The 24,739-nt window shown below is 48.9% G+C and overlaps 1 protein-coding gene across 3 annotated transcripts in view; it reads right to left on the minus strand.

The window, feature by feature from the left end:
• GFRA1 (GDNF family receptor alpha 1) overlaps positions 1 to 24,739 on the minus strand; it is a 168,577-nt gene that overhangs the window by 39,271 nt on the left and 104,567 nt on the right. For all 3 annotated transcript variants that reach the window (XM_087823977.1, XM_087823976.1, XM_087823975.1), the window contains exon 5: positions 13,570 to 13,906. In XM_087823977.1, the coding sequence (XP_087680103.1) occupies positions 13,570 to 13,906 (337 nt within the window). The remainder of the gene's footprint in view (positions 1 to 13,569; positions 13,907 to 24,739) is intronic.

The raw sequence follows: 24,739 nt of genomic DNA on the forward strand, positions 1-24,739 counted from the left end.
AATGGCATGTGAAAACTCGCTGTCCTGGGGTCACTAATCTACCTGTTCAAAGCCTGTATATGCTTAACAAACTCAAAATTGGGAAGGAGAGATGTCTCCTGTGAGGTCTCCACACCTTCAAGCAGACAAATGTTTTTACAGGCCAGTGGAATCACACCCAAGGAAGACGACGCAATTCAACAGGGATGCCCTCTGCTGGCTTGGCTGGCATCAGGCCTGTGTAGATTTAAGGAGGCGCTGTCTGCACCCTAACAGGGAAGTAAGTGTTCCCATCATGATGTTTATGATGAGAAAATGAAGTCAAATTACTTTAGGCAAACCCAGGTAAATTCTAGAAATTATCTCCAGCGCTGCCTGGCCTCCTTCAGTCAAACCTTGCTTCTCGGGGGTTCCCAGAAGATGAAAAATTAAAATTGCACAGACTCTCTTGACTTTAATCGTTTGAAAAACTCCTCCCCTTGCCCCCACCCCCAAAAGACAAGCACTAAATATCTCTGAGGTACTTTAATTTACCTTCCAGACATTAAGGGAGCAGAGTCTCCGTGTCCTGGGAGGGTGTGGGGCAAGGGGAAGGCATGTGGATGTCTGAATAGCTAGCAGCCTCCACTTGCACAAACAGACCGTAAGCAGAAACACATGAGAATAACATCCCCTATTAATCTTTAATAGGGGTGCAGACATCCTAAGGAAAATTATGCTCAATAATAAATATACACACGAGATCACTTCTCTCCCAGGCAAGTTGTTTTAAGGTCAACAGAGACTTTGAACTCAGCAAACAGTCCCTAATATCTTCCTCACCAGATGGGGCAATGCTCAGGAGACAGGGAATCGTGGAGTTATACGTCCAAGCAACACATCACTTATTCCAGTGCCACCGGATGATGGTCCTCCCCTTTTCAGAAAATCCATAACCCTTCTTAGTAATCCAGTCTCATGTTTAACATTCTCTCTGCAACAGCACCTTCCCATCCCCTCACCTTGGGCCTAGCTTTTCTACATTTTATCCTAAAGCTCTTGGCTATTACAACTACATGGTCCCTTTTTTTCTGCAGGGCAGTGGAGCTGACTTACAGGTCCACACAAGCCATGTTAGTAACAAACTGCCCCACAACCACTCCACCCAACCCGGTGATCTTAAGGTTGGTTTGTTTATTTATTTTTACCAGAATATCACGTTTATTTTCAGATGTTACAACAATGTTAAAATCAACAAGTTTAATTCTTAACTGCAGCAAGTAAACTGAGCCATTGAAGTATTTTTAAAGTTATTTTCTCCAAAAAATGGAGGGACCTTTTGTTTTCTACCCTCATATTACGGTTTCCCAGTAGCTCTGTGTTTGGAGGACTTTGAACTGACAAGTAAACTGCTATGGGGATATTTTCTAACTTCTTTCCCCAAATAAAATGAATCTGAACAAATTCTATATTGCAGAGATTTCTCTACAGTGATGTCAAGGGTCTCCTCAGGCCCTCCCACCAACTCCCCTCACCAGGTCTGAGCCCCAAGGAGGGCACCCGATTCAGCCTTCCTGCCCACGCTTCCTCCCCACTTTCTATTTTACACCTTCACTGTGTGAATAGTCTCACCTTCATTGTGAGAAGGTGAGCATTTAGGATTATGCCCGGGATAAAGATGTTCTGAAGTTCCCAGTACCCATTTCTACCTGGAAGGGCTCCAGGCCTGTCTCCCAGGACATCCCACAGCCCTGTCACCCTGACCGCTGGCATCCCACAGCCTTGCTACTCTGACTTGTGGGAGCTGGATGGGATGGATGCACACAAGGCAGCCACGCACCCCAGACTTAGTTCAAGGAACACCTGTGCACACATGTCTTCTAGCCCAAGAATATTCTGGTCCTTCTAGTGCAGCCATTCTCAAAGTGAGGTCCCGGCACCCTGGCAATCTCAGAGAGCTTCTTAGGGTCCGTGAGGTCAAAACTAACTTCCTAGCCATACTAAGTTCTCGTGTAGCTTTCTCACTTTCATTTGCTCATGACAGCGCCATGGAGTTTCCCCAGAGGCCACATGACATGGGATACTGCAACAGACCCAACACCAAAGCAACTATAAGAGGCCAGGCATCTTCTAGGCAGACACTGGATTGCAAAAGTATAAAACATTGCCGACTTTTCCCTAATATTTTTTGTTTTGGAAAACATAGTGATTTTTAATAAAAATATATTGTTTTTTATAGTAACATGTAATGGGCTTCTGGCATTATTTTTTTAAAAAATAAATATGTAAACATTTCTTCACCTTTGATTCTCAATATAGTCCCGATAGATTTATCCCCCAGAAACAAAAGCCCTTTGGGACCATCAGTAATTTTTAAGACTGTAAAGCAGTTCTTAAACCAAAGAGTTTGAAAATGACTGTTTTAACGCAAACTGAAATACGTTTGGTGGGGGGCACTTAAGCCCTATCTTGACAAGATTCAAAGGTCTCTTACTTAAATTTTTTGTTTTAAAATGAATAGTTTCAGAGAACAGAGTGATGGCTGCCAGAGAGGAGGGGCTGAGGGGCTAGGTGAAAAGTGATTGAGGCACAGCCCAGCACAGGGAATACAGTCAGTAATATTGCAGTAACTGTGTACGGTGCCAGGTGGGTGCTGGAAATATCAGGGGAACACTTTGTAAAGTACATGATTGTCTGACCACCATGCTGTACACCTAAAACCAATACAAAATAATACTGAATGTAAATTGTAATGCAAAAGTAAAAATCTTAAAAAGCAAATTTAAAAGTAAAATGAATAAATAGTGCAAACAAAGCCACCTCCAGGATCCAATCCCACACACCCCGAGCGTCTGGAAATCACGTGGGTGGTCAGCAAGATCGGCACACCTTGTACCAGGAGCAGGCGGCCTGGCGTACGGAGCCTGGGCTCTGTCGCCTGACGGGCAGGCCCTCTGGGTCCGTTCCAGTGGCATCACTCGGGCACCTGCAGAAGTTGCTCAAGATCGCACCTCGTCATCGGCGAGACGAGGAGGGGAATGAGCCCCCACTTCCAGGCTGCCCGTGAAGTGCTCAGCACAGCACCTGGCACACAGCAAATGTCAAATAAATGTTGCTGTCCTCAGGATCACTGTCGCCCACATGTCCCTGCCATGATGCCCCTGGCTCTGTAGACTTGCGGCTTCTGAGTCCCTGCACACGAGCCCCTCTGCCCCCGGTTGTGGCTTGTTCCTAATGGGGTGATCGGATGATTCACAGCCCAGAACCTCCCAGGCGAAAGGAAGGTGCCGACTCAGTGGCCCTGAGTCAGTGCCTACTGCCCTTTGCCGGGTGGCTCACATCACTGACTCAGGCACAGGCACCTCTGAGGAGCCTCTGTCCACGGTTACTTGGGGTCACTGAAACAGCACGTGCCCCAAGAGGCTGCCCGCGGTCCCCCCACCGCCTATTCAGTCTAAACAATAGTGAATCTAGGACTCCAGGCCCAACAACCTTGTGGCCGGCCCCAGTCACGCCTTCCTGTGGGTATCAATGTGTGTCAATCGTTGTCTATTCTGGGCAGGAATGTACTTGAGATGACACACACTCCAAACACCTCTGGACTTTGTCTGCCCCCGCCTCCGGCCCCCAGCTTTCCCTAATTGTACAAAACTGAAAAGAGGCTGGTGGGTAGGCTGAGCAACACGGCCTCACGTGGCGCGGTGACATTTCCACGTGCCGCTGGAAGCCGTGGGTGCGTACAAGCGAGGAGCAGTGAGAACCTGCGCCCTCCACCCACAGATCCTGCATCGAAGGTCTCTGCCTGCAACTGGGGGGGAGGGGGGGGAATGTCACATTTGGAATCTTAGGCTTTCTTTGTCCTTTGTGGAAAAAACACGTGGAAAGAGTGAGGAGAAAAGGGGACAGACTGTTTTCTGTGCGAGGCAGCAGGCACGGTGCTGGTGTGTCTGCACAGAGACCTCATTTAATCCTCGCAGCTGCCCTGTGACGATGGAGTCACTACCTCCGTTTACAGACGTGAAGCTGAGGCCCCGAGCTGCCCACGTTCTAGAACGAACTGAACCAGGACGGGAGCCCAGGTCTGCCTCATTCACAAACACACTGGCGGCGACCGGGGGAGGGGAAAATCCCAGCTCCGGCTTGGTGTGGGACGTCTCACATTGACGGTTCTGTTAAATTCCTGTTTTTCTTGGAGGCCACATTTTCTGCATAATTAATTGCTTTTGAAAGTTACAGAGCGATTTCCCCATTCACTGAGTTGGAAATGCCCACGGAAATGGAAATGCTGACATGACTGCAGGATGATGAACTTGGGGTAACGCCTCGGTGGGGGTCTGAGGGGGCTCCTTGGGTGTGAGACCTGGGCCTTAATTGCACACAACAGCCACCCAGCCACTGAGGGGGCTGATTTCCCTGCACACAGACCAGACTGCTTGCTCTGGGTGACCAGCTATGGGTGCTGGCCAGCATGGGGTGCCCTTGGACCCCAGAAGTCTGGATTAGGAGACAGCCTCTTAGGAATACTGGGGTCTCCCCTTTCCCCATTCCTTCTCCCCATTCCTTGCTCGGTGGGTAAAACTTGAGCTGTATGAAACAGAAGGACCCCCTTCCTTTGGAATTAGGAAAAAAGGGAGAGATCGTAAAATCTAGGTTTAGGTCTAGGCTCGAAGGGGAAGCTGGTTTTTCCTGCCTGTGAACTTCATGGGTCCAGGTACATGAAACGGCCACTGGGCAGAGCAGAAGGGTTCCCTTTGAAGAGGAACAGGCTGCACAAAGCAGCAGAGGGGATCCGTCTGGGCCTCTGCCAGTGTCCGCAGCCTTACACCAGGGTATCTGATCTAGGGTCCCAGGGACCCCCGCTGTTACGCCCCCCACCCACCCCCACTTCAGCACCTCTGGGAATGATTCCAGGTCTCTCCCCCTCCCCCCACCACACCTTTCGCCAGCAATGAACTCGACATGCAATCCGCAAAACAGAGGCTCTCCCGTGATGAATGACCTAGCCACAGGGCGAGGAGGCAGGAAGGCGAACACCTGGATGACCCCAATCTGGTGACATAACCATGGATTATTTAGAGCTGGTTGTCACTCTGTGACTGCAAAGAATTCATCTCCCGTGAGATGCACAGCCAGGTCCCCTATATGAGCCGCCTTGGGGTAGCTGTGGGCTGAGGAGTGTGCACTCCAGTGACGGTTCAGCAGGGAGTCACCAAGTCCTATCAGGTCAGCGGGGCTCCCGGGAAATGGGCAGGCAACTTACACACCTGGGACCCTCAGGGTCGAACAGACCGCGATCCATAAATGTGACTGAGATTATTATAATAAAAAACCCACTGTGGTCTGGGAGGACTGTTTTCATATCTGTAGACATGAGTCTCGAAATCAGCCGTCACAGGAAAGCGCTCTGTAACACGGAGTGAGGGCACCAAAGAAAACTAGATAAACAAGTTCTTAATGAGCCTGTATCACCTGCGCAGTTTTCCCTTTTAAATGATGCCGAGAGGTTCTGGTGGACATTATGTCCTAACTCTCCGTGAGAACAGTCTTTAAAGCTGACGCTGTCCTGGCTCCTGAGCTTCACGAAGAGCGTCTGGCCTCGGAGCCTGGCCGGGATCCTCGCTCCCTCCGCCTGCCTGGAACAACAGGCGGGGAGCCTGACCGTGTAAGAACATTGCATTCCTGTCACGAAAGACAAGCGTTTGGAAGCGGCGACAGAAACCAGGTTTCAGAGTTAGCAAGACCAGGTCGACTTCCAAGTCCTCCGCGCGGGAGCTGGGCGCCGTGGGGCAGTCACTCCACGGCGGTTCCTGTCCGGGGTGGCCGCTGGGCCAACTGTGAGACGTTTGTGAGCTGCGAGGCCCAGTGCTGCCCGTCGTCAGAGCCCAGCACGTGGGCTCTTGCTGTACCTCCCACGCATTCCTCAAACCCGCAGCCCCGGCCTCCGCGCCGTGGCTGCCACAGCTGCTCTCCCACGTCGCTCGTCCTTCCAGCCCAGCTCGGGGGCAGCTTCTCCGGGAAGCCTTTCTGACCCTCCAGGCTGAGTTGGCTGTCTTCCCAAAGCACTCTGGACCTTGCTGACCACAGACTGGGAAGGATAGATTTCCAATGTGCTAAATCCTGTGTCACTCCGAGTTCTCCGCCTGCCCTGTGAATGACTGGCACCGGTGCCCACCACCCTTTAATCCTAAGGTTCTGTTCCCATCGGCTTTGTTGGGGTGTCCGCTTGGTTCTCCAACTCTCCAACTTCCTACCTCTCCGAGGCCTCTTTGGACACTTTCACCACAAACCTGGTGTTCCCAAGGGTTCAGTCTTTGGCTCATTTCTCTCCTGACCCACCGTCCCTGGGGAATGAATCCTAACATACATCTTCAACCATTTCTGTGTTGACGATGCCAAGATCTACCCCTACGTCCCAGCCCCCTCTCTGACATCCATTCACGTTTTAAATCTATTCATTCATCTACGCAGCCAGTAAATGTTTAGTAAGGAAAGGATACTGTTCGGGCACAGCTTTAGGCACTTGGGATATATCACGGCTAGAGGGCCCTGGCAATGAAACTTAAAGAGTAGGAAGGAAGCAAACGATAACCAAAGTAAATGATATAGCGCATTAGCAGGTGAGAAGTGCTCTGAAAAAAATGAGAGCCGAGGCAGACTGGGAGCGTGGAAGGGCTGACAGGATCACACGGGGTGACCTGGAGGCCAGGGAGTTTGCCTGAGAGCGTCTGGGGAAAGAGTGGTCCCGGCACAGAGAACAGCGAGCGCTAAGGCCTGGAGGTGGGATGTGTCTGGTGCACTGGGTGGCCGGCGGGGGGACCCAGGCGGCTGAGGCAGAAGGAGCAGAGGCAGAAGGGCTGGAGAAGAGCCCAGACAGGTAAGGGCAGGGGGCAGTTCATCTCAGGACTTGGGGCCACTGAAAGGACTGCTCCCTCACCTCCTCGTGCCCGGCCGCACGAGCCTTCCGTGTCCATGAGGACATCCTCAGTGCATGATCGTGTCTCCCTTTCCTTATCACCCTCCGATGGACACAATCTAACACGTCCACATGGCGCTGAAGGCCCCCGGCCTTCATATTACACTGATTTTTCTCCCCCTCTGACCCTAGGACCATCCCCGAGCTCCCACATCCTACCCCCATCATCACTGCATCCCCCCAAAACTGAGCGCCTTCCTTCAACATGCCCTTCCCTGCTTCTCAGTCACTGGGGCCAGGTCCTAGTCTGGCTCCCGTCGACCTTCCACTACGACACCCACCTCCCCGAACGGAATACGGGGCGCTCAGTTTGGGCTTCGGGGTGGATTCAACCCGTTTCTTTTCCATTCACTTTCGCACTGAAGGACAGTAACACAGCCCCGGTGCCCAGTCTCCATCTGTCCACGTGGATCTAAGAAGCTGCAGAAGGCCCCAGTCTGAAAGGGAATCTGGTTCTTTCCGTCTCAGGACCAAGAGTGGCAAAAAGCGTCTTTGGTGAGGATGTGGGCAGGTGGAGGAAGGAGCCGGGAGAGGGACACAGGGACTGAGCTCGGCCAGGCGCGGGGAAGGGCGAGCTGGGGAGAGAACTCCGAGTAAATCTAGATAAGCATTTTGTAAGCGACAGGCTCCAACAGGAACAGACAAATGGCTTTACACTTGCCTCTGCCAAAGAAGAGATAAGGGACGAGATAGGAGGCCACAAGATAGAGGGGGTGCAGCAGGCGCCCAGCTGATTCACGGCTCAGGTTACCCCTGGGAGCCGGGGGGAGGGGGAGCTCCGTCCTACACTTCTCAGCTGCTGCTACAGGGCACACGCTGCATCTGAACCCACAGGCTGGGGCTGGAGGCCTGGAAGAGCCGGCAAGAAGCCTGCTCCTCCTGAGCAGAGGTCAGAGGGCATCCTTGCTCTTCTGCACCCAGGGCAGAGCCCCCTGCAGGCAGGGTCCAGGGACCTCGGGCCCAGAGGCTGGGTGGCAGGCCACTCACACAGGTGGAAGGCACAGAAAACAAGCCATTCGGCGCTGGGCACACGTCGCTAAAGACACCCGTGTAATCACTGGAAATGAAAACTGCTCAAATGAACTGGAAAATGTTTAACTTGTATTTTCTCATATTCCTGAAACTTTCCTTCCACGGTTCAGAAGTTTGCATTGTCTAATTGCTGATTTCCATTTGTGAATGAATCATTGTAAAATAAAATTAAGTGCCAAATTAATCTACCCATCTAGTTGTAGGCATTAATTATCCGCCGAGACACTTGCTCCTGCGCTTGCTGCATGTCAAGACAAGCCCGGATGTAGGGATGGTGAATCCCATTTTCAGCTCAGGAACTCGGCCAAGCAGTAGAGGACAACCTTGGTCTCGAAAAGCCACAGTTTACTGTGCGGAAGGGGTCTGGTCCCAGGCAAATGAAACACATTCCTCGCCTTTTAAAGCTGCCCTAATGCTGTCAGACCAAGTAAGCGACCGGAGCAGAAATGTGCTGCGTGGTTTGGTGACATGTTTCCCCAATTGCCCCAGTTAACGAATTAGCAACAACACATTTCCTCTAAGTTTCAAAGGTCAGCCTCAGCATGGAAAACGCGGTGCGGGCTAGGGTCAGAATTCTGAACATTACACATGCTGTGCTTTTGAGCTACACCACGGGAGACCGACCGTCTTAATTCTGCTAAAAAATGAAATAAAACAAAAAACCCAAAGATGTTCAGGATATACTTATAGGACCCTCAGTCCCTGGGGAACGATAGAATCATATGCTTAGTGACTTGATCAAAGCCACCGCGACTAGAAACTACGGGGACACAGAGGCTGGGGGTACCAGCAGGGCCAGGAAAGCCTTGGAGACAGAGGGCCCATAGGCTCCGATCCCTTCCCTCTTGAGGTTCAGCATGATAAGAAACTTTCTAGAAGAAATGAGATATCCTTGACCAAACAGCGTTGTAGCCTTAAAGCAGAAGGAAATCTTGCTATTGCAACAACATAAATAATCCTGGAGACTTCATGCTAAGTGAAATAAGCGAGTCACAGAAGGAGAAATAGTGCACGATTCCACTTACGCGAGGCATCTCAAATTGTCAGGCTCAGGGCAGCAGAGAAAAGAATTGTGGGCGCCGGGGGCTGCGGGGAGGGGGAAGCAGGCAGTTGCTGATCAACGGGTATAAAGTTTCAGTTATGAAAGATAAGTTCTAGAGATCTGCTGTACAACACTGTACCCACAGACAGCAACGCTATACTGTGCACCTAAAAATCTGCTAGGAGGGTAGGTCTCAGGTCTCATGGTAAGTGTTCTTACCACAGTAAAAAGGGTGGGAGGGAGGGAGGGAGGGAGGGAGGGAGGGAGGGAGGGAGGAAGGAAGGAAGGAAGGAAGGAAGGAAGGAAGGAAGGAAGGAAGGAAGGAAGGAAGGAAGGAAGGAAGGAAGGAAGGAAGGGCAAGATAACAAATACACCATTCAATTCCACCTAGATGCGCTGCCAGGAAAGGGGGAGCCTGGGATACAACGTGTTCAAGTTGGAGGGCTGTTTCTGGCTGGAACCCCTTAGCACCCAGCACCCAGGGCAAAATGTCATGTTTTGGAAAACAGTGGCTACATACTAAGTATGGACTAGGAGCTGTTCCTCCGGAGCCCAAGGATGCAGCAACTCTGTTGCAAACGCAGAAGGGCCAAGAAGGGTTCAGCCACTGAGCCACAGGCATCCTCCCGGCTGCTTCCCACAGCGACACCGTCTGGGGGCAGCTAGAGCCACCAGCCGGTGGGCTGGTCAGCGGCCTCACGCTCCCTCCGCTTGGCGCGGGAAGCGCCATTCATGGGTTTTGGAATATAGCACTGTCATTCTTAGATGAAAACTAGAAGGGACATGCTCCAGAGGAAGATGCTAGATAGCTTGGTAATAAAAAATAACGGAGCCCTGGCTGGGTAGGTGGCTCAGTTGGTTGGAATGTTGTCCTGTGAGCCAAAAGGTTGTGGGTTCAATTCCCGGTCAGGGCACAGACCTGGGTTGCAAGTTCAATCCCTGGTTGGGGCGCATCCAGGAGGCAACTGATCGATGTTTCTCCTTCACACATCAATGTTTCTCTCTCCCTCTCACCCTCTCTCCCTTCCTCTCTCTCTAAAAATTAACAAAACATATCCTCAGGTGAGGATTAATAAATTAATAAATAAATAAAAATAAATAAAAATAGCCGAGACGTCTGGGTGATTTATTAGAAAAGTAAAAGAGATACGAACATATTTGCAGCACCCCGAGCCAGCGCTCAAGTGCTGAGCTTATTTTGGATATCAGAGTTCGGGGAAAACGAGGGAAAGCATGTGTTTAAATTATATATGTATAAGAACACAGATCAGGAATAAAGGTTACACTTCCTTTACGGCCACCCTGAGTCCTGACATCTTTGCAGACGCTGAGAAAGCAACCAGAAGAAAACCGGCGAGGGAGACGCTGCGCTGCGGGAGGAACGGGAGGCTTTCCCGTCCCATCACACCCCGCAGTAAGGCCTCCGCGGCGCTTCTCTCTAGACAAGCTTCGAGGCCCACCCGTCAAGCGCGCGCCTCTCCCCAACCACCCCAAGAGGAAAGGAACCTGTCAGCTTCCCTGAAAGGGAACGGAAAGAAGGAAAACAAGCCAAAAGGCAAAGCTGAGATTGCGTCTCCTCTGAAGGCAGCAGGCAGGAGACAGGTTTTGCGCGGAGGCCCCATCGGGCCCGTGGGGGGGAAGCAGGCCCGGGTGCTGAGAGTCGGGAACATTAGTGCAGGAAACTTAATGAGCTTGGGCAGCAATTGGAGAGTCACTCAAGTTGAGATGCAAATGGAGCATCTGGACGCATGAGCTTTCGAAGAATATGGTTTTTAGGAAGTGACTGTCCCTCTTACCACCCCTTCCAGCAGCACCCGCCTGCCTGCCTCCGGATGGGGATGGGTCAGAGCGCCTGAGACGTAAAACCCCCCAGGAGCCCCAGTTCCAGATAGTACCAGCTGCGTAGTAGCAAGGGTCTCCCCGAGATGGACTGAGGGGGGCCGAAATAAAGGGCATAAAATTAAAGACAAGATTAATACAATCTGATCAAAGGAAACACTGCTAGACTACCTAGCAGCTTAAATTACATTTACCACAGCTGACAGGGAGGGGTCATCATGAGGAGTTAGTCCAGGCTCTGGAAAGGATTTATATGAACGATGCCAGGGAACTCCAGGGAAAGTCACCGGCTCCCCTTCCTGGGGAAGACTCACGATGGTGCATGAAACCCATCAATCACACCAAGACCAGTTTCACTTGGTGGGGCCCCTGGGTGGTCTAGGGTCTGGATTCCCAAGCAGCTTCTGAGTTCTTCCTACAGCCAGAAATGGGGCAGCAGCACAGAAACTGGCCCCTGCTGACCTTCGCCCCTCTGCGTGGTGGCCATGGTCACGTCCCCCCCTTGGTGGAACCAGCCGCACTCGGTTATTAGGCGAGGGCTGCCCCTTTGTCCATTTCTGCCCCATCAACCGAGGTCACTCTATGCTCCTGGGGCTGTCTCAACACAAATGGTTCCCGGAACCTTCCTACCTGGTCAGTCTGAGCCCCCAACCTGTACCCAAATCATCCTGTTATCCGCAGATTCCTCCTGCCACCTCCACAAAGCACCCCAAGTTCCCAATCTCCCCGCTATTTCTCACTACAGCTTAGCAGGAAAACAATCCGATTTGACTAATTCACACCAACCCTCTAAGGATTCCCTTGTTCTGGAAGAGAAGGCCGGGTACTGTAAATGAACCACGCGCCGTGGGCTGTCAGCCTGTGCAGGGGAAGCCAGGGATCGCCTCTGGATCTCAAGTGCGAGATGAAACTCGCAGGAAGAGAGGGCTCCATCCCCATGCCCTCCTCCAACTCCCAGGGTTGCCCGGTGGGCGAAAGGATCACCCACTGCTCCTTGTACGGCTATTTCCTGCCTGGGACCCATCAGCGAACAGGCTAACATCTTACTGCAGAGACGGGCAGGGAGCAGCTACAGTTGTCTGGCTTCAAGCCAAGGACGACCCTGGAGACCCAGACCTGCTCCTAGAAGAGGGATCCCTTCTGGTGAAAGGCTGAACTTGGCCTAGGAACTTGGGTTTCAGACCCAGAGGTCTTCAGAAGAGGGGTCTTCAGATTATCTGCCCCCTAACACCCTCCACCCTGAGCAAAGCTCCCACCTGCTCGCCCTGTGTCCCGCTCCTCACCACATCCATCTCCTGCAGGGGGTCCCTGGTTGACTGGCTTCCCCAGGCCAGAGCTGTATAGGGCCTCTGCCTCTTCCTCAGGACCCTTCCCGTGTAGACACCCCCATCCTAGCCCACCGCTGAGAGGGGCTCGATGGAATGGGGGTGCGGGAGTGAGGAAGGCTCCTTGGAGAAGCTGCTCTGCAGGAACACCTGACCCCTCCCAAGACCCACTTGGTCACCTGAGCTCTTCCTCATATAGCAGGTCACCTGCTTCTAACTTAAAAAAAAAAAAAATCGAAGGATATTACTCTCACAAAATCTCCAGCATGAGACAGTTCTACTTTTTTCCTTTGGTCCCTCTTAGAGCTGGTTTAAGGAAAGACAGGGATCCCATTCTACCAAAACAAAACTTAAAGGGACCAGAAACTCAGCTTACCAGCATCCTCAAAATATAACTTCTCTTTCCTGCTTTTAGAAATGGGGCAGCTACAAGAAACCAGGCACATAACACACCCTCATCTGTTGTCCACTGTGAGCATTTACTGGGTGCCTAGGACTTGGCATTTGGGGGCTCCTGGCTCTACCAGGGGACAAAGCACAGGTGTGGTCAACTGATGTCTCCTCTGAACCTCCAGCCCTGGATCCAGCCTTCGCATCTGAATGTGGCACCAGCATCGCCTGAGGCCGCAATGACTTAAGTCTCTGCTCATAAAACTCTACTTGCTTCGATCAGCAACTGAATTCAATCCTAAACTCTGGAGGGACACACATCAAACTGTTGATAATGTCAGTTGGGGGCAAAAGAGAACAGCATGAAGAGAGACCTTCTCTTTCCCTCTGCTGAACTCTATATTGCTAAAAATATATAAAAAATGAAAACCGAGAATGTGGCTTCAAACATTAAAACAGTAAGTGGCCACAAGGGAAAAGGAAGTGACTGTTTTCAGCAGCAGGGCCCCGGGGTTGGCAGGTGTCCGATGGAGGCTGGAGCGGGAAGCATGTCCCAGCAGCGAGGTGACCGCTCCTCCAGACCACATCGATGACTGAATGCCCAGAACAGACCCCGGGATTCTGGAAGTGCTCTCCAGTTGGACACAGCTTAGTCCGTCTCTGGTCTCCTCCAGTGTTCTGACCTTGATGTCCAAGAGCCTCCATGTGTCCAGCCCACCCCTCCCTGACTTAACCCCTTGGCACTCCCTGCAGTCTCAGGGCCTCTGGAGTGGGCACGTGCCTTCAGGCGCCCCTCCCTGCTGACTAACCTCATTCCAGCACCTCTCCATGCTCTCCCCAGATTAAACTGGGAACCTCCCCCAGCTTTCAAAGAACCACGTGTCAGACACACAGGTCAGTTTCTGGCCAATCCTTCCAATGACTGCCCGTCCCTCCCGGGCGCCTGGCCAGAGGCCACCACGGCGCTCTCCCTGCCGCCGCACCCGTCACCCGGCCCCCGGCGCGCCTACCTGCAGATGTAATTTGTCTTGCAGGAGTCCTGCAGGCTCAAGCAGTTGGGCTTCTCCCTCTCCTCGTAGGAGCACACGGGCACGATGGTCTGCCGCCGCCGCTCGGTGCAGGCGATGTCCCTGCAGGAGCAGAAGAGCATCCCGTAGCTGTGCTTGGCCGGGACCTTGTCGAAGAACTGCCTCAGGGCCTTGTGGCACTTGCGCCGGTTGCACACCTCGTTGGACATGCTGGTGGTGCACGGGGTGATGTAGGCGGACCTGTACTTCTTGCAGGTGTCGTCGAGGTTGCAGGCCTTGGCGGCGTCCAGGCAGTTGTTTCCTTTGGGGATGTGCTCCACTGAAAGGGACAGAAAGGCAGGCGTGAGCACCGTGTGGGCGCCTGGGCTCTCACACCTCCTCTGTTTTAATCGAGACCTTGTGTCTACCTGGCCGTGCTGGGAGCTCTGCTCCACTCTGTGTTTTGAAGCTAATAACCTAATGAGCTAATAACCTAAGGAGTAAATATTAAGCGCAAACGCTGGGAGTCCACGGCAGAACACAAGCTCCTAGCACTCTCTTCGACGCGTAATTAGGAGGTTTTGAGAGAGGCCAAAGGAGCTCGGGCACCTGCCCAATTACATATAAACAAGGTAACAGGAGGAGAAGTTTCCAACTCCTGGTTGGTAAACTGAAATCAGGATAAAAGAAAAAAGCAACAAATTATACACTTGTTCATTACACAGTCTATAAAATGATATGCCGAACCTAAGTGTAATTGCCATGCAATCCTCCAGGAATATAATTATGTAATAAATGCATATAGTACATGCTAATTACTATATGATTACAGAGTAATTACGTGGTTCTTTGAGCCCAGAAGACAAAATATTATACTAGGCTCTCTAAACAGGAAGACGCAACTATGGCGAAGCTGTATAAGTTCTAGCCCACAAGCCATGGGGAGAAAACTAGAATAAATTACATAAAAATTTGCAAACCTCAATTACCATTTACCTTACCACCTACAAAATGTGGGATCCATGAGTATTGAGGTTGCAGATTAGAAAAATCTGGCTAGTATTTTGGATGGAATTTCAACGGGTTTACAAACCACAGGCCTTTGGAGTCTCACAAAACATATGCGGCCTCCTGCCCAAGCCCTCTGCTGTCAGACACCAGGGCTGTCCACTGCTGGACTGCCCACCGGGTGGCCTGCAGAGAGAGCCTAGTGGAGGGAGGGGCTGGCTGGGTGGGCTGGCAGAGCCAAGCCCATTGGGTAAAGTTAAAAGATGAGTGGACAGGGGAAATTAAGCTCAGATGCTATGATACAGGTGTTTCCATAGGGACAGGAAGTGATGGAAAACCTTCCAGACCCAAATTATAAGGTGGTATATGGAAAATCAATAATAAGGTGTAATAGCAACCCTCTGGAAACAGCAGGGAGGCAGCAAAGCACCACACAATTGTGGGATTTGACCCCCAGCCAGTTCCTGTTCAGGCCTCAGCCCTTCCTTGGATTCTGGAAACTTCTTTCATTCTCCTTACGATCCCAGTCAATGGGGACCATGAAGGCATTTGGGAAATTACAAGAGAATTAGCCACAGAGGAGAAAGCATCCAGGTGGGTTAGGTTGGACTAAGGGCACTGCATTTAATGTACGTCTGAAGGGCACATGGAATACTATGCAGCCTTAAAAAAAGAAGGAAATCCTGCCATATGTGACTGTCAACATGAATGAGCCCTGAGGATGCTATACCAAGTGAAATAAACCAGCCACAGAAGAACAAACACAGTAGGACTCCACTTGCATGAGGTTATCTGAGACACTCAGACTCACAGAAGCAGAGAACAGAATGGTAGCTGCCAGAGGCTGGGGTGGGGGAAGGGTGAAATGGGGAGCTATTTCTCAAGGGGGATAAAGTCTCAGCTGTGCAAGATGAGTAAGCTCTAGAGATGCGTGTGACATCGCACCTATACTTAACGATACTATACTGTACACTTAAAAATCTGTGAAGAGCACATATCTCACGTTAAACATTCTTACTACAATGAAAAACAATTTAAATAAGCGGATAAGTAAAGGACACACACAGGAAGTCCAACATTTGTCTCCCTGTTGTTGAACCGACGATGTGCTTTGCTTTAAGAAAACCCAAAATAAAAAACCTGAAAACAAAATTATATCCTGGCTCCACCAGCAGTATTTTACTATGCTCTAGGTTCATGTTTCTGCCTGTGACATCTGAATCCGACCATTTAGTGTGCGAGGCAATAAACAAGACATTAGCCCTTCCTAGGTGAGCAGTGCAGGAGCCAGCAGCTGTGCTACATCCCTGGCTGGCTCAACAAGCACACCTGGAGCGTTCTCTCCATCGTGACCTTCCCAAGCCGGCTGCTCTCTGGCTCCTCTGTTTTCACACTCAGGTCCTTAGGGCCCGAGGAGTGAAATATTCACCATGTTGCCCTGACAAGATCACTAGGACCCTCCAGGCCTTGGTGACACTCTTAGCCTTTTCCTCTTTTGAGACTTCTAATGCTGTACCGTGGGGCCCATGGGCAACAGCGATTTATATTCTTGAAGGTCTACAGTTTGCTAGGAGATTTCTAAATTATGCATTTTTGATGATAATCTAAAATAAATTAAGACGACCAAATGCTATATCATCTAGATTAGGCCTGTAAGGCTGGATACTGGTACAATTTGCTGCATGCAATTTATACTTGCATTGGTGTTCAACAATACTCTCTACTCTCTGGCTGTAAAGAAAAGAGGCATGGAGGTCAAGTCAACACTTAAATGATGTTCATATAACATTCAAGTGATATATGAACAAGCAGTTCATGTAAATTCAAATGGAAAAAAATGGCAGAATTAAGTCATCATACGGCGCCCCATTAGCCTGCCAACCCCAAGGGAACTGATGCTGAAATAGGGTACTACCTCCTGAGTACAAGCACCAATTCAGCTTCAGCAAAACTGTATCATCCCCTACATTAAACTAATGTAGTTAACTTGCACTTAATTGTTTTCAAAGTTCGGTTCATACATAATTTGTGTTCATTGCTTTTATGGCTGTATACCAGCAAAGAATAAAAACTTAACAGTTTTTTTGTTTATAAATTTCAAATAAAATTATAATAGAAATAATAAAACCCAACAAACAAGGTCCAGAAAATGTATTTGTCTCTGAATGTAGTCCACGTAATACACAAGTTTTAAACAAATGGGCCTGGAAAAGAGCTCCTTACATGGGTCTTGACAATGTTTTTTTGGATATGACACAAACAACAGAATAAAAAAGAAGAGATCAGGATCACATCAAACTAAAAAAGCTGCTGCACAGCAAAAGGTACCATCAGCAAAGTGAAAAGGCAGCCAAAGGGATGAGATAAACATTTGCAAAGTATGTCTCTGATAGTGATTAATATCCAAAATACATAAAGAACTCATATAACTCAATAGCAAAAAACAACCAACCTCATTTTTAAAAATGGGCAAAGGAACTGATTAGACATTTTTCCAAAGATACTCAAATGGCCAACAGGTACATGAAAAGGCTCAACATCACCAATCATCAGGGAAACGCAGACCCAAACCCCAGTGAGATACCACCTCACACTTGTAAGAACGGCTGTCATTAAGAAATCAACAAACGAGTGTTGGCGAGGGTGTGGAGAAAGGGGAGCCCTCGTGCTCTGTTGGTGGGACTGCACACTGGTGCAGCCTCTATGGAAAACAGTATGGAGGCTCCTCAAAAAATGAAAAATAGAACTACCTTATGATGAAAACACTAACTCAGAAAGATACGTGCACCCCTATGTTCACTGTAGTATTATTTGCAATAGCTAAGATATGGAAACAACTGAAGAGTCTGTCAACAAATGAATGGGTAAAGTAGTAGAATATATGTATATACAATAAAATGCTCCTCGGCCATAAAATGAAAACAGTCCTTCCATTTGTGACAACATGGATGGACCTCAAGGGCATTATGCTAAGTGAGATAAGTCAGAAAGAGACACATACTTTATGATCTCACTTCTATATGGAACCTAAAAATAAATAAATAAAACTCAAAGGAAAAAAAGAAAAAAGATCAGATTTGTGGTTACCAGAGGCTGGATAAAGGTGGTCCAAAGGTACCATGCTTCCAGTTATAAATAAATCACTGGAACGTAATCTACAATATGATGACTATGTTAACACTCCCCTATGGAATATTTGAAACAGCTCATGTATTCAACAGGAAATGGCTAAACAAACTGTGGTCTAAGGACACAATGAACTACTACTCAGAAACGAGAATGGATGACCTGCGGACACACACAATCACACAGGTGAATCTCAAAAACACTATGCTGAGGGGAAAAAAAGCCTTAGACAAAAACTACCCACTGCAAGATTCTGTATACATGATGTTCTAGAATAGGCAGAAGCACTTTATTCTGAAAAAATTCAGAAGAGTGTTTGGTTCTAAGGGATAGGTGGGGATTGGCTGGGAACAAGCAAGAGGGAACTTTCTAGAGTGATGGTCATGTTCTCTATCTTGAAAGAAGTTTGGGTCAAAGCTCAAAACAGTACACATAAGGCTTGTTGACATATAACTTTTGCCTCAAAAGGAAAAAAAAACTAATGAAAACTGGTTAACGATATGCATGCTGAAGCATTTAGGGGAAGTATATTGAGGTCAGCATTTTAACAACATAAAGGACTGATGGACCCAAGGATGGATGGATGGATGGATACTTAAAAAGCAATTACTTTTGAATTTAGGGGTAGAATCTACGCAATGGGTTGACTGCAAAATGTTTCCCACTTTTCTGTATATTAGAAAATGTTCCAATAAAATACTGGAAAAAAATCACATCTATCCTAGTCTTAAAAAAAAAAAAAGTTTCACACTCAGAGAATGTGGAAAACAACTCTTAGCCTCTACCCCCTTCCTCGTTAACTCCTCACAGTCACCTCCAACTCTCTCAGGTAATGCTGCGTTTCCTGCTGCAACGAAGTAAAAATAAACACTCCTGAAATCACAGGACACAGAAACTCGAGTTGTTTTCACGTGGTAAGAATACTGATCCCCCGCAGGTATTAAAATGATCCGCCAGTGCCCCAAAACGTCAGTGGCCTGAGGGCAGGGGGAAGGAGCGCGCCGGGAGCCGCCCCTGCAGCAGCGGGCGCGGGAGGCGGGCGCGGGAGGCGGGCACAGGCCTGTCTCGGGGCCTGGGCCCAGCGCCGCCCGCCCCCTGCGTGGAAGGCTTCCCGCAGCTGCGCCCCAACTCAGGGTGCCACCCTCTCCACAGCCCATCTCAGAGGGGCAAGGAAACGCTGCATCCCCTCCCCGCCGCCTCCGATCTCTCCCTCCATCTGCTGTTACCATCCTGTGGCTCAGCGGCGCCTGGGATGCCGTCTGCATGGGACGTGTTCTCAGGACGGAGGCGTTTACTAGAAATCCTTCCTTGCGGGTATGGGGTGCCGGCCACCGCGCTGCTCTCCGGGGCCCAGCCACGCGCCATGGAGAAGGCCCATGCACCAGCGTTTCCTTTCAAAGTCGGACATGACCACGTCGTTGCTTTGCGGGTTACGTATGGCTTTCTCCAGCATCGTTCTCAGCCTCTCTGGCTGTAATCACATCTGATGTGACTTGTTTCCCTGGTTTCTTGGGCATGGGAACTATGACCTGCATAGCAACCTACCAGATGGCCAGCTCCCTGACCATGGGCTAGAAAGGGGCAGGTGCTAAGGGAGGAGCGATGAAGTAGGAGTCGGGGGGGAGGGGGGGTTAAATGCGGTCCAAATCACCCGGATGTCTCTGTTTAGAAGTTGGCCTCAGTTTCTCCATTTGTGGGATGATATATTTAAGATCCCTTCAAGCCTCAAGCTCCTTTGACTTGATGGTTATAATATAAATTGTCTCTCCTGGTTATAACATCAAGTATTTAGGATAAAAACGTGATGAGCAGGGACAGAATGCAAAACCCCAGCACTGGGAGGCAGGCGCTGGCCTCTAGATGTTTGCTGCTCCAAAGAGTAAATGGACCAACGGTTTCCACCCTGACCTGCAGGCAGAGCGAATGTAAAAAGGTCCTCCCAACAAAGGGAGACGTGGAGGTGTCAGGATGAATTATGCACCGGGAGAAGCTTTCACATTCTAAGTTCCTCTGGAGCGAGGAACTGCCTTTATCCCAAGAACAATCCTCACACTGTCCCAAATCAAAGAGGCTATCACTGTGGCCGGCAGCCTCTCATTACTTACACTTAGAAAATGCCACTGTTACTGGCGATCGGCTGGGGCCAGATAATCGGTCTAAATGATGCAGGATGAAATACAGATACAAGCAACCGGAAATCCATTTCTATAGATTACGAGGGGAAATAAAAACGGTACATATATGAAAATCTGCATGATCTGCACGAAGCAGAAAGTTCACAAGACACAGTGGGAAAACGCTGTTTAGGAATGCTGGCCGATCCCCCGGCATCTTTCTGCCTTGTTCCTTAGGGCGGCAGAATTGACTTCACAACTGGTTTCCTCTTCCTTTTCGACTTGATTAATTACTACGTTAGCATAACTACTGTTCTCCCTCTAATAGGCTCCCTCTAACATGTTATCCCAGCAAATAAAACACAGGCCAAAAGCTCTAAGATCCTCACAAGGGGAACAGCAGGCTTTTCTGGAAGCTCGTATTTCCAGTCTGGCCTTCTGATGGCAAATCGCATCATACAGGTTGTGACCCCTGTAATCAATCCTTCGAGAGTTTGGTCTTTTCCAGCTGGGATGCTAAAAATTACATTTAAAACGCACGTGTTGGCTCCTGGGAGCGCGTTTTTGTCATTTACACACCGTCTCAGACATATTGTGTCACAGGGTGATGAATTTCCTCCTGGTCATATTTTTCTGTACCTTACATGACTACATTAAGCCTCAAGCCGTACCCAAGTTTCCTCTGGGGTTCACAGTGACTGAATTAAGCTGAATACTTGTGACTTTGGAAATAATTCTTCCATCCGGCGAAGGCAGAGTCCAATGTGAACCACAAGCCAGGGGCTCACCCCGTGCTCACTCACCCTGGGCCCACCCGTTAGGAAGCCCTTTCGCAGGATGCACACACTGTGGCCCACCACCCCACGCACACCTTAAGAGATCAGATGCCACCCATCAGTGGTGTGCAAATCACATGCTCACCGCTCCAAAATGATTAATAGCGCTGTCTCAGCAAATGGGATCATTACATTTTTAATTAACCTTTCCAACCCCCTCCACACCTTTGCCTTTTGTTACACATTGGCTCTCTGAAGTTTTCTACTTGCTTATGTTTAACTCTGTTTGCAACAAAAGCATGAAAAATGATGGCAGGTGACACAGGAGTCGGCACCCAGGTGGACGCCTGGTGAGGTGCGGGTGCCTCACTGAACATAGGCTATGGGTACAGGCGCTCAGAACTTGGTGGCTGGGTTCCCACCTAATTTTTGTTTTGGCAGCTTAGCTTTATTGAATGGTCTTGGCTACCAGGAAACTGGCTTTTTAGAAATCTCTTTCAAGCTAATTATAATTACCGTGTATAAATCATACAATGATCAATTATAAAAATCTTGGATTCATAAATATTTAACGTAGCATTTAAATCCGCACGGCGGGAGTGCCTGAAAATTCTGCGCCCTTCTCTTTGCAAACAACTGCTTTATTGCAGTTCCAATGCCAATTACGGGAAACTGAACCCAGTCCACCTGGCAGCATGCTCAGGCACATATTTGAGCATAACGCCTTTCCCTGAAGTAAGATGGCACAACTCAGTTATATCTAAAACATGCCTCTCATTAAGAAAGATGTTTTGCAAAGTCTTCTATCACCATCTTTTAATTCCTCAAGTATGGAGAGGCACGATTATGCTATTAGACATGAAAACACTCATTAGAATATATTTTTATCTAATATAAGATTGATTCTGAGATAATTGCGGTCAGGTTTGTTTGGAAGATGCATTGTGACATGTGCAAACACTGATGTAGAGAGGAAATGATCTTCCACGAGGACTCGAGCACAACTGCTAAATATTTTTCAGCAAAATCATAAAGCCATAATTGGATTTCAATTTAGTGATAGTTGGCCTAAGACAGGCCATTTTTAATAATCTAATTAGGTGCGGGGCCTACCCCAGAACTCAATGACTGCTTCAGGACTATTAATTGTACTCAATCCTATTGCATCTTCAACCATGAAATTTGCTATTACATTGTAGGACTGGCTCTCAGTTATGAGTATTTTTTTCTCCCAATCTCAGATAATCTTTATAATATCCACAAATGCCTACGCCTTTAATTCCTACAAGCGAAATATTTTAATGACTTTCGCTAGACCAGAACACTTGATCTCCAGTAGCTCAGAACTGCGGTCCTTCTACAGACAGAAGTCAGAGTGAGATCTGTAAACATCTTCCCTACTTTTATGAAGGCAGGGCGAGAGCATCCCTGGCGTTTGTCTGATTTTCATTAATTAAAGGTATTTAATTGCTCACATCTCATTAGCGGTAAAATTAATGAGTACTTCAACCATAGGAGGAGATCTGCATGATACTGTAAACCTAATTCATTTCATGGTATACACAGTGGAGCCCCACTAATATTTAGCCATTTCAGCAGTAAAGGGCTAACCATGTCTTCAAAACCGGTGCCACTCCCCAGAGAAATCAACAAACGTAGGCCAAGCAAGTAACAAAGTTCCCCCTCACTCTTCCACCAACAGATCGCCACAGGGAATGGCTAAGTGGGTGGAGTGGAATGGAAATATGAAGCAGTTCATTTTCAGTAATTTTCTAAATAAAACTGTAGCCTTAAAATAATGTGTCTGAACATTAACTCCAGTATACCCAAATGTAGAAATTTCTAAGTGTGGGCTGTGCAAAGTAATCGCTCTGGGAAGCTGGACACTTATCCCAAGGAGGCTTGCCAGCATTCCAGACGTTTCATAAAACTCTTTCCTAGGAGCCCGAGGCGTGTTCTTTGGGATCCTGTGAGCAACAGACAATTTCTCTTCATTGGGCGGGGATGGATTTTAAAAGCCAAATGCCATTTCTCACTAAATGTGGTCATGAATTAGATGCTGATGTTGGGCAATCCTTAGGGGTAGTAAATAAGTAAAGAGTATCTGTAAGGGTTCTTTTCCATATGGGTGACTTAAAAACAACCAGTGAAGTGGCGTTCCTGAAAAGGAGCCAATGACGGCACTGGAGTGAGTGTTTTGCCTCTCGAGATGGCTACTTCGAAGGACAGAATTCATTGGGATGTATGTGTTCTTGGTAGGCCACAGTGATACTGTACACTTGCTGCATTTCTCCAATGAGCGAGAGCCAAGGATGCCACCAGAAGGCAGGCTAGAGGCCCAAATATCACTTTGACTCCACAATCTACAAAAAACTGTTCTGGCCTCTGGAGAAAAAGCATGCATCCTAAAGCCACCAAGTCAGCTGAAACAATGAAAAAATGAAGAGGCTGAAGATCCTATTAAGTAGCCTGGATGATGCTGAAATAATAATGAATCGTCGAGGATGCTGGCGGTTGTCAGGGCCCTCATAGTGCACGATTTTCAGCAAAGATAAGCTAAACAGCAAGTCTTTATTTTTAGTTAAAGAGCATAAAATTCAATGCCTTTCCTCCCAAGAGCCTATTTACATACCTGCTGTGCTACCTATTTGCCTTCACCTGTTTCCCAATTAATACCCCATTAAGCCGCTCCACCTGCAGTGGCTTTTACCTTTCACCGCAGCCCTGCAACCATCACTCACCTGCTACGGCTTAGCTGTTTCTTTTGGGAAGATAAACAGAAGCTGCATGAATAATCATGGCAGGACTTTGTGTCTGCAGAGTGTGAGTTCCAAAGAGTGGCCAGAAGCTTAGGCCAGTTTCGGAAGGGAAGGGAGAGAAAGCCACGAGCAGGTCAGGATGTCTGGGGTTCAGTGTAGCCACATCCCAGAAGGTTATGTGGAGAAGGAATGGCCATCTTAATGAGTCCAGTTTTGTGAATTCCAGGATGCGCGCACGCATACACGTTTTAAAGGTGTTTTGCTTTCATGTCAAGTTGGGTTGTTTTGTATGGTTGAGGGTTCTTAGGTGACCTATTTTAGTGAAGACTGGCACATTATTTCTGTTTCATGAAAACAGATTGTACATGTTTGAACAGTTGATTTCTTCAAGCAGAGACCAAACCTGGGGGGCACCAGGAACCCCTGGAGACCAAACTTTAAAAAAACAAACACAAAAGCCACAGATTCCTGGATCCTGTCCCACCCTCTGAGAATCCAGATTTTTACAAAGCTTCTAAGTACTTCGGATGATCAGACTTGGGACTCGCTGAACAGGAAAGTCACCTGTTCCTTTTTGCTACCTACCTGCACACCCATTTACTTTCCTAGGAAGTCCCAGCTTTCTGGGGGGTCTGGTCACCTTTTCAGGAATGGTGTCCCTGAGAGATGCCTCTAGTGGACAGCTCCTTCAGGCACCATTCCAGAAAGATCTTGTGGATGAGAGGGCTTCCTTTGCCCGTGTTTCTAGTGTAACTTGAATTAAGCCTAGACTAGAAATCTACCAGGTGGCCCCAGCACAAATACTTCCAAGGTGGGCTAACAGAAACCCCCGCACCGATTCCCCATGAGCTGCAGAGGAAGCAGCCAGCAGCCCGGGCGTGTGCGCCCCCATCTGCGTGCCTCGGTGACCTGCCGTGTTTTATTTCAATGGTACGTTGGCCAGTGTCCCTGCTCATTTCATTCCTAGCTTTAAATTGGTTCCAAATGCATTCACACATCTACCCTTCCGAGCCCCAGTATCACTCTTGCTAGATCCCCATTTGAAGGACTGCACCAGTTAGCTCAAGGATTAAGGGTAAACCCTGGAATTTTTACATTAAAATTCCTTAGTCAGGACCTCCATGGTGCCACTGCAACTTAATCTGTGGCTCTGTCTCCCGCAGGAATTGCAGAGTAAATACAGCCGTACCCGAGTGGTGCTCTGCAGGCACCAAGCCACCTCGCCCTGGGAGGTGCCCGCCCCCCTGGCTCCCATCCAGGGGATGCTGTGAGTCTGGCCGGGCAGCACGAGGCAGGTGGGGAGCCCAGCACACCCAGGCTGCCTGCGGAGCATGTCTTTCCTCAGTTTCCCACACAAACAGTCCTCTATGGAGATGTCGTGTCCCTGATG

Source organism: Miniopterus natalensis, chromosome 14 (assembly GCF_054644295.1).
Source record: "Miniopterus natalensis isolate mMinNat1 chromosome 14, mMinNat1.hap1, whole genome shotgun sequence".
Taxonomy (NCBI): Eukaryota; Metazoa; Chordata; class Mammalia; order Chiroptera; family Miniopteridae; genus Miniopterus; species Miniopterus natalensis.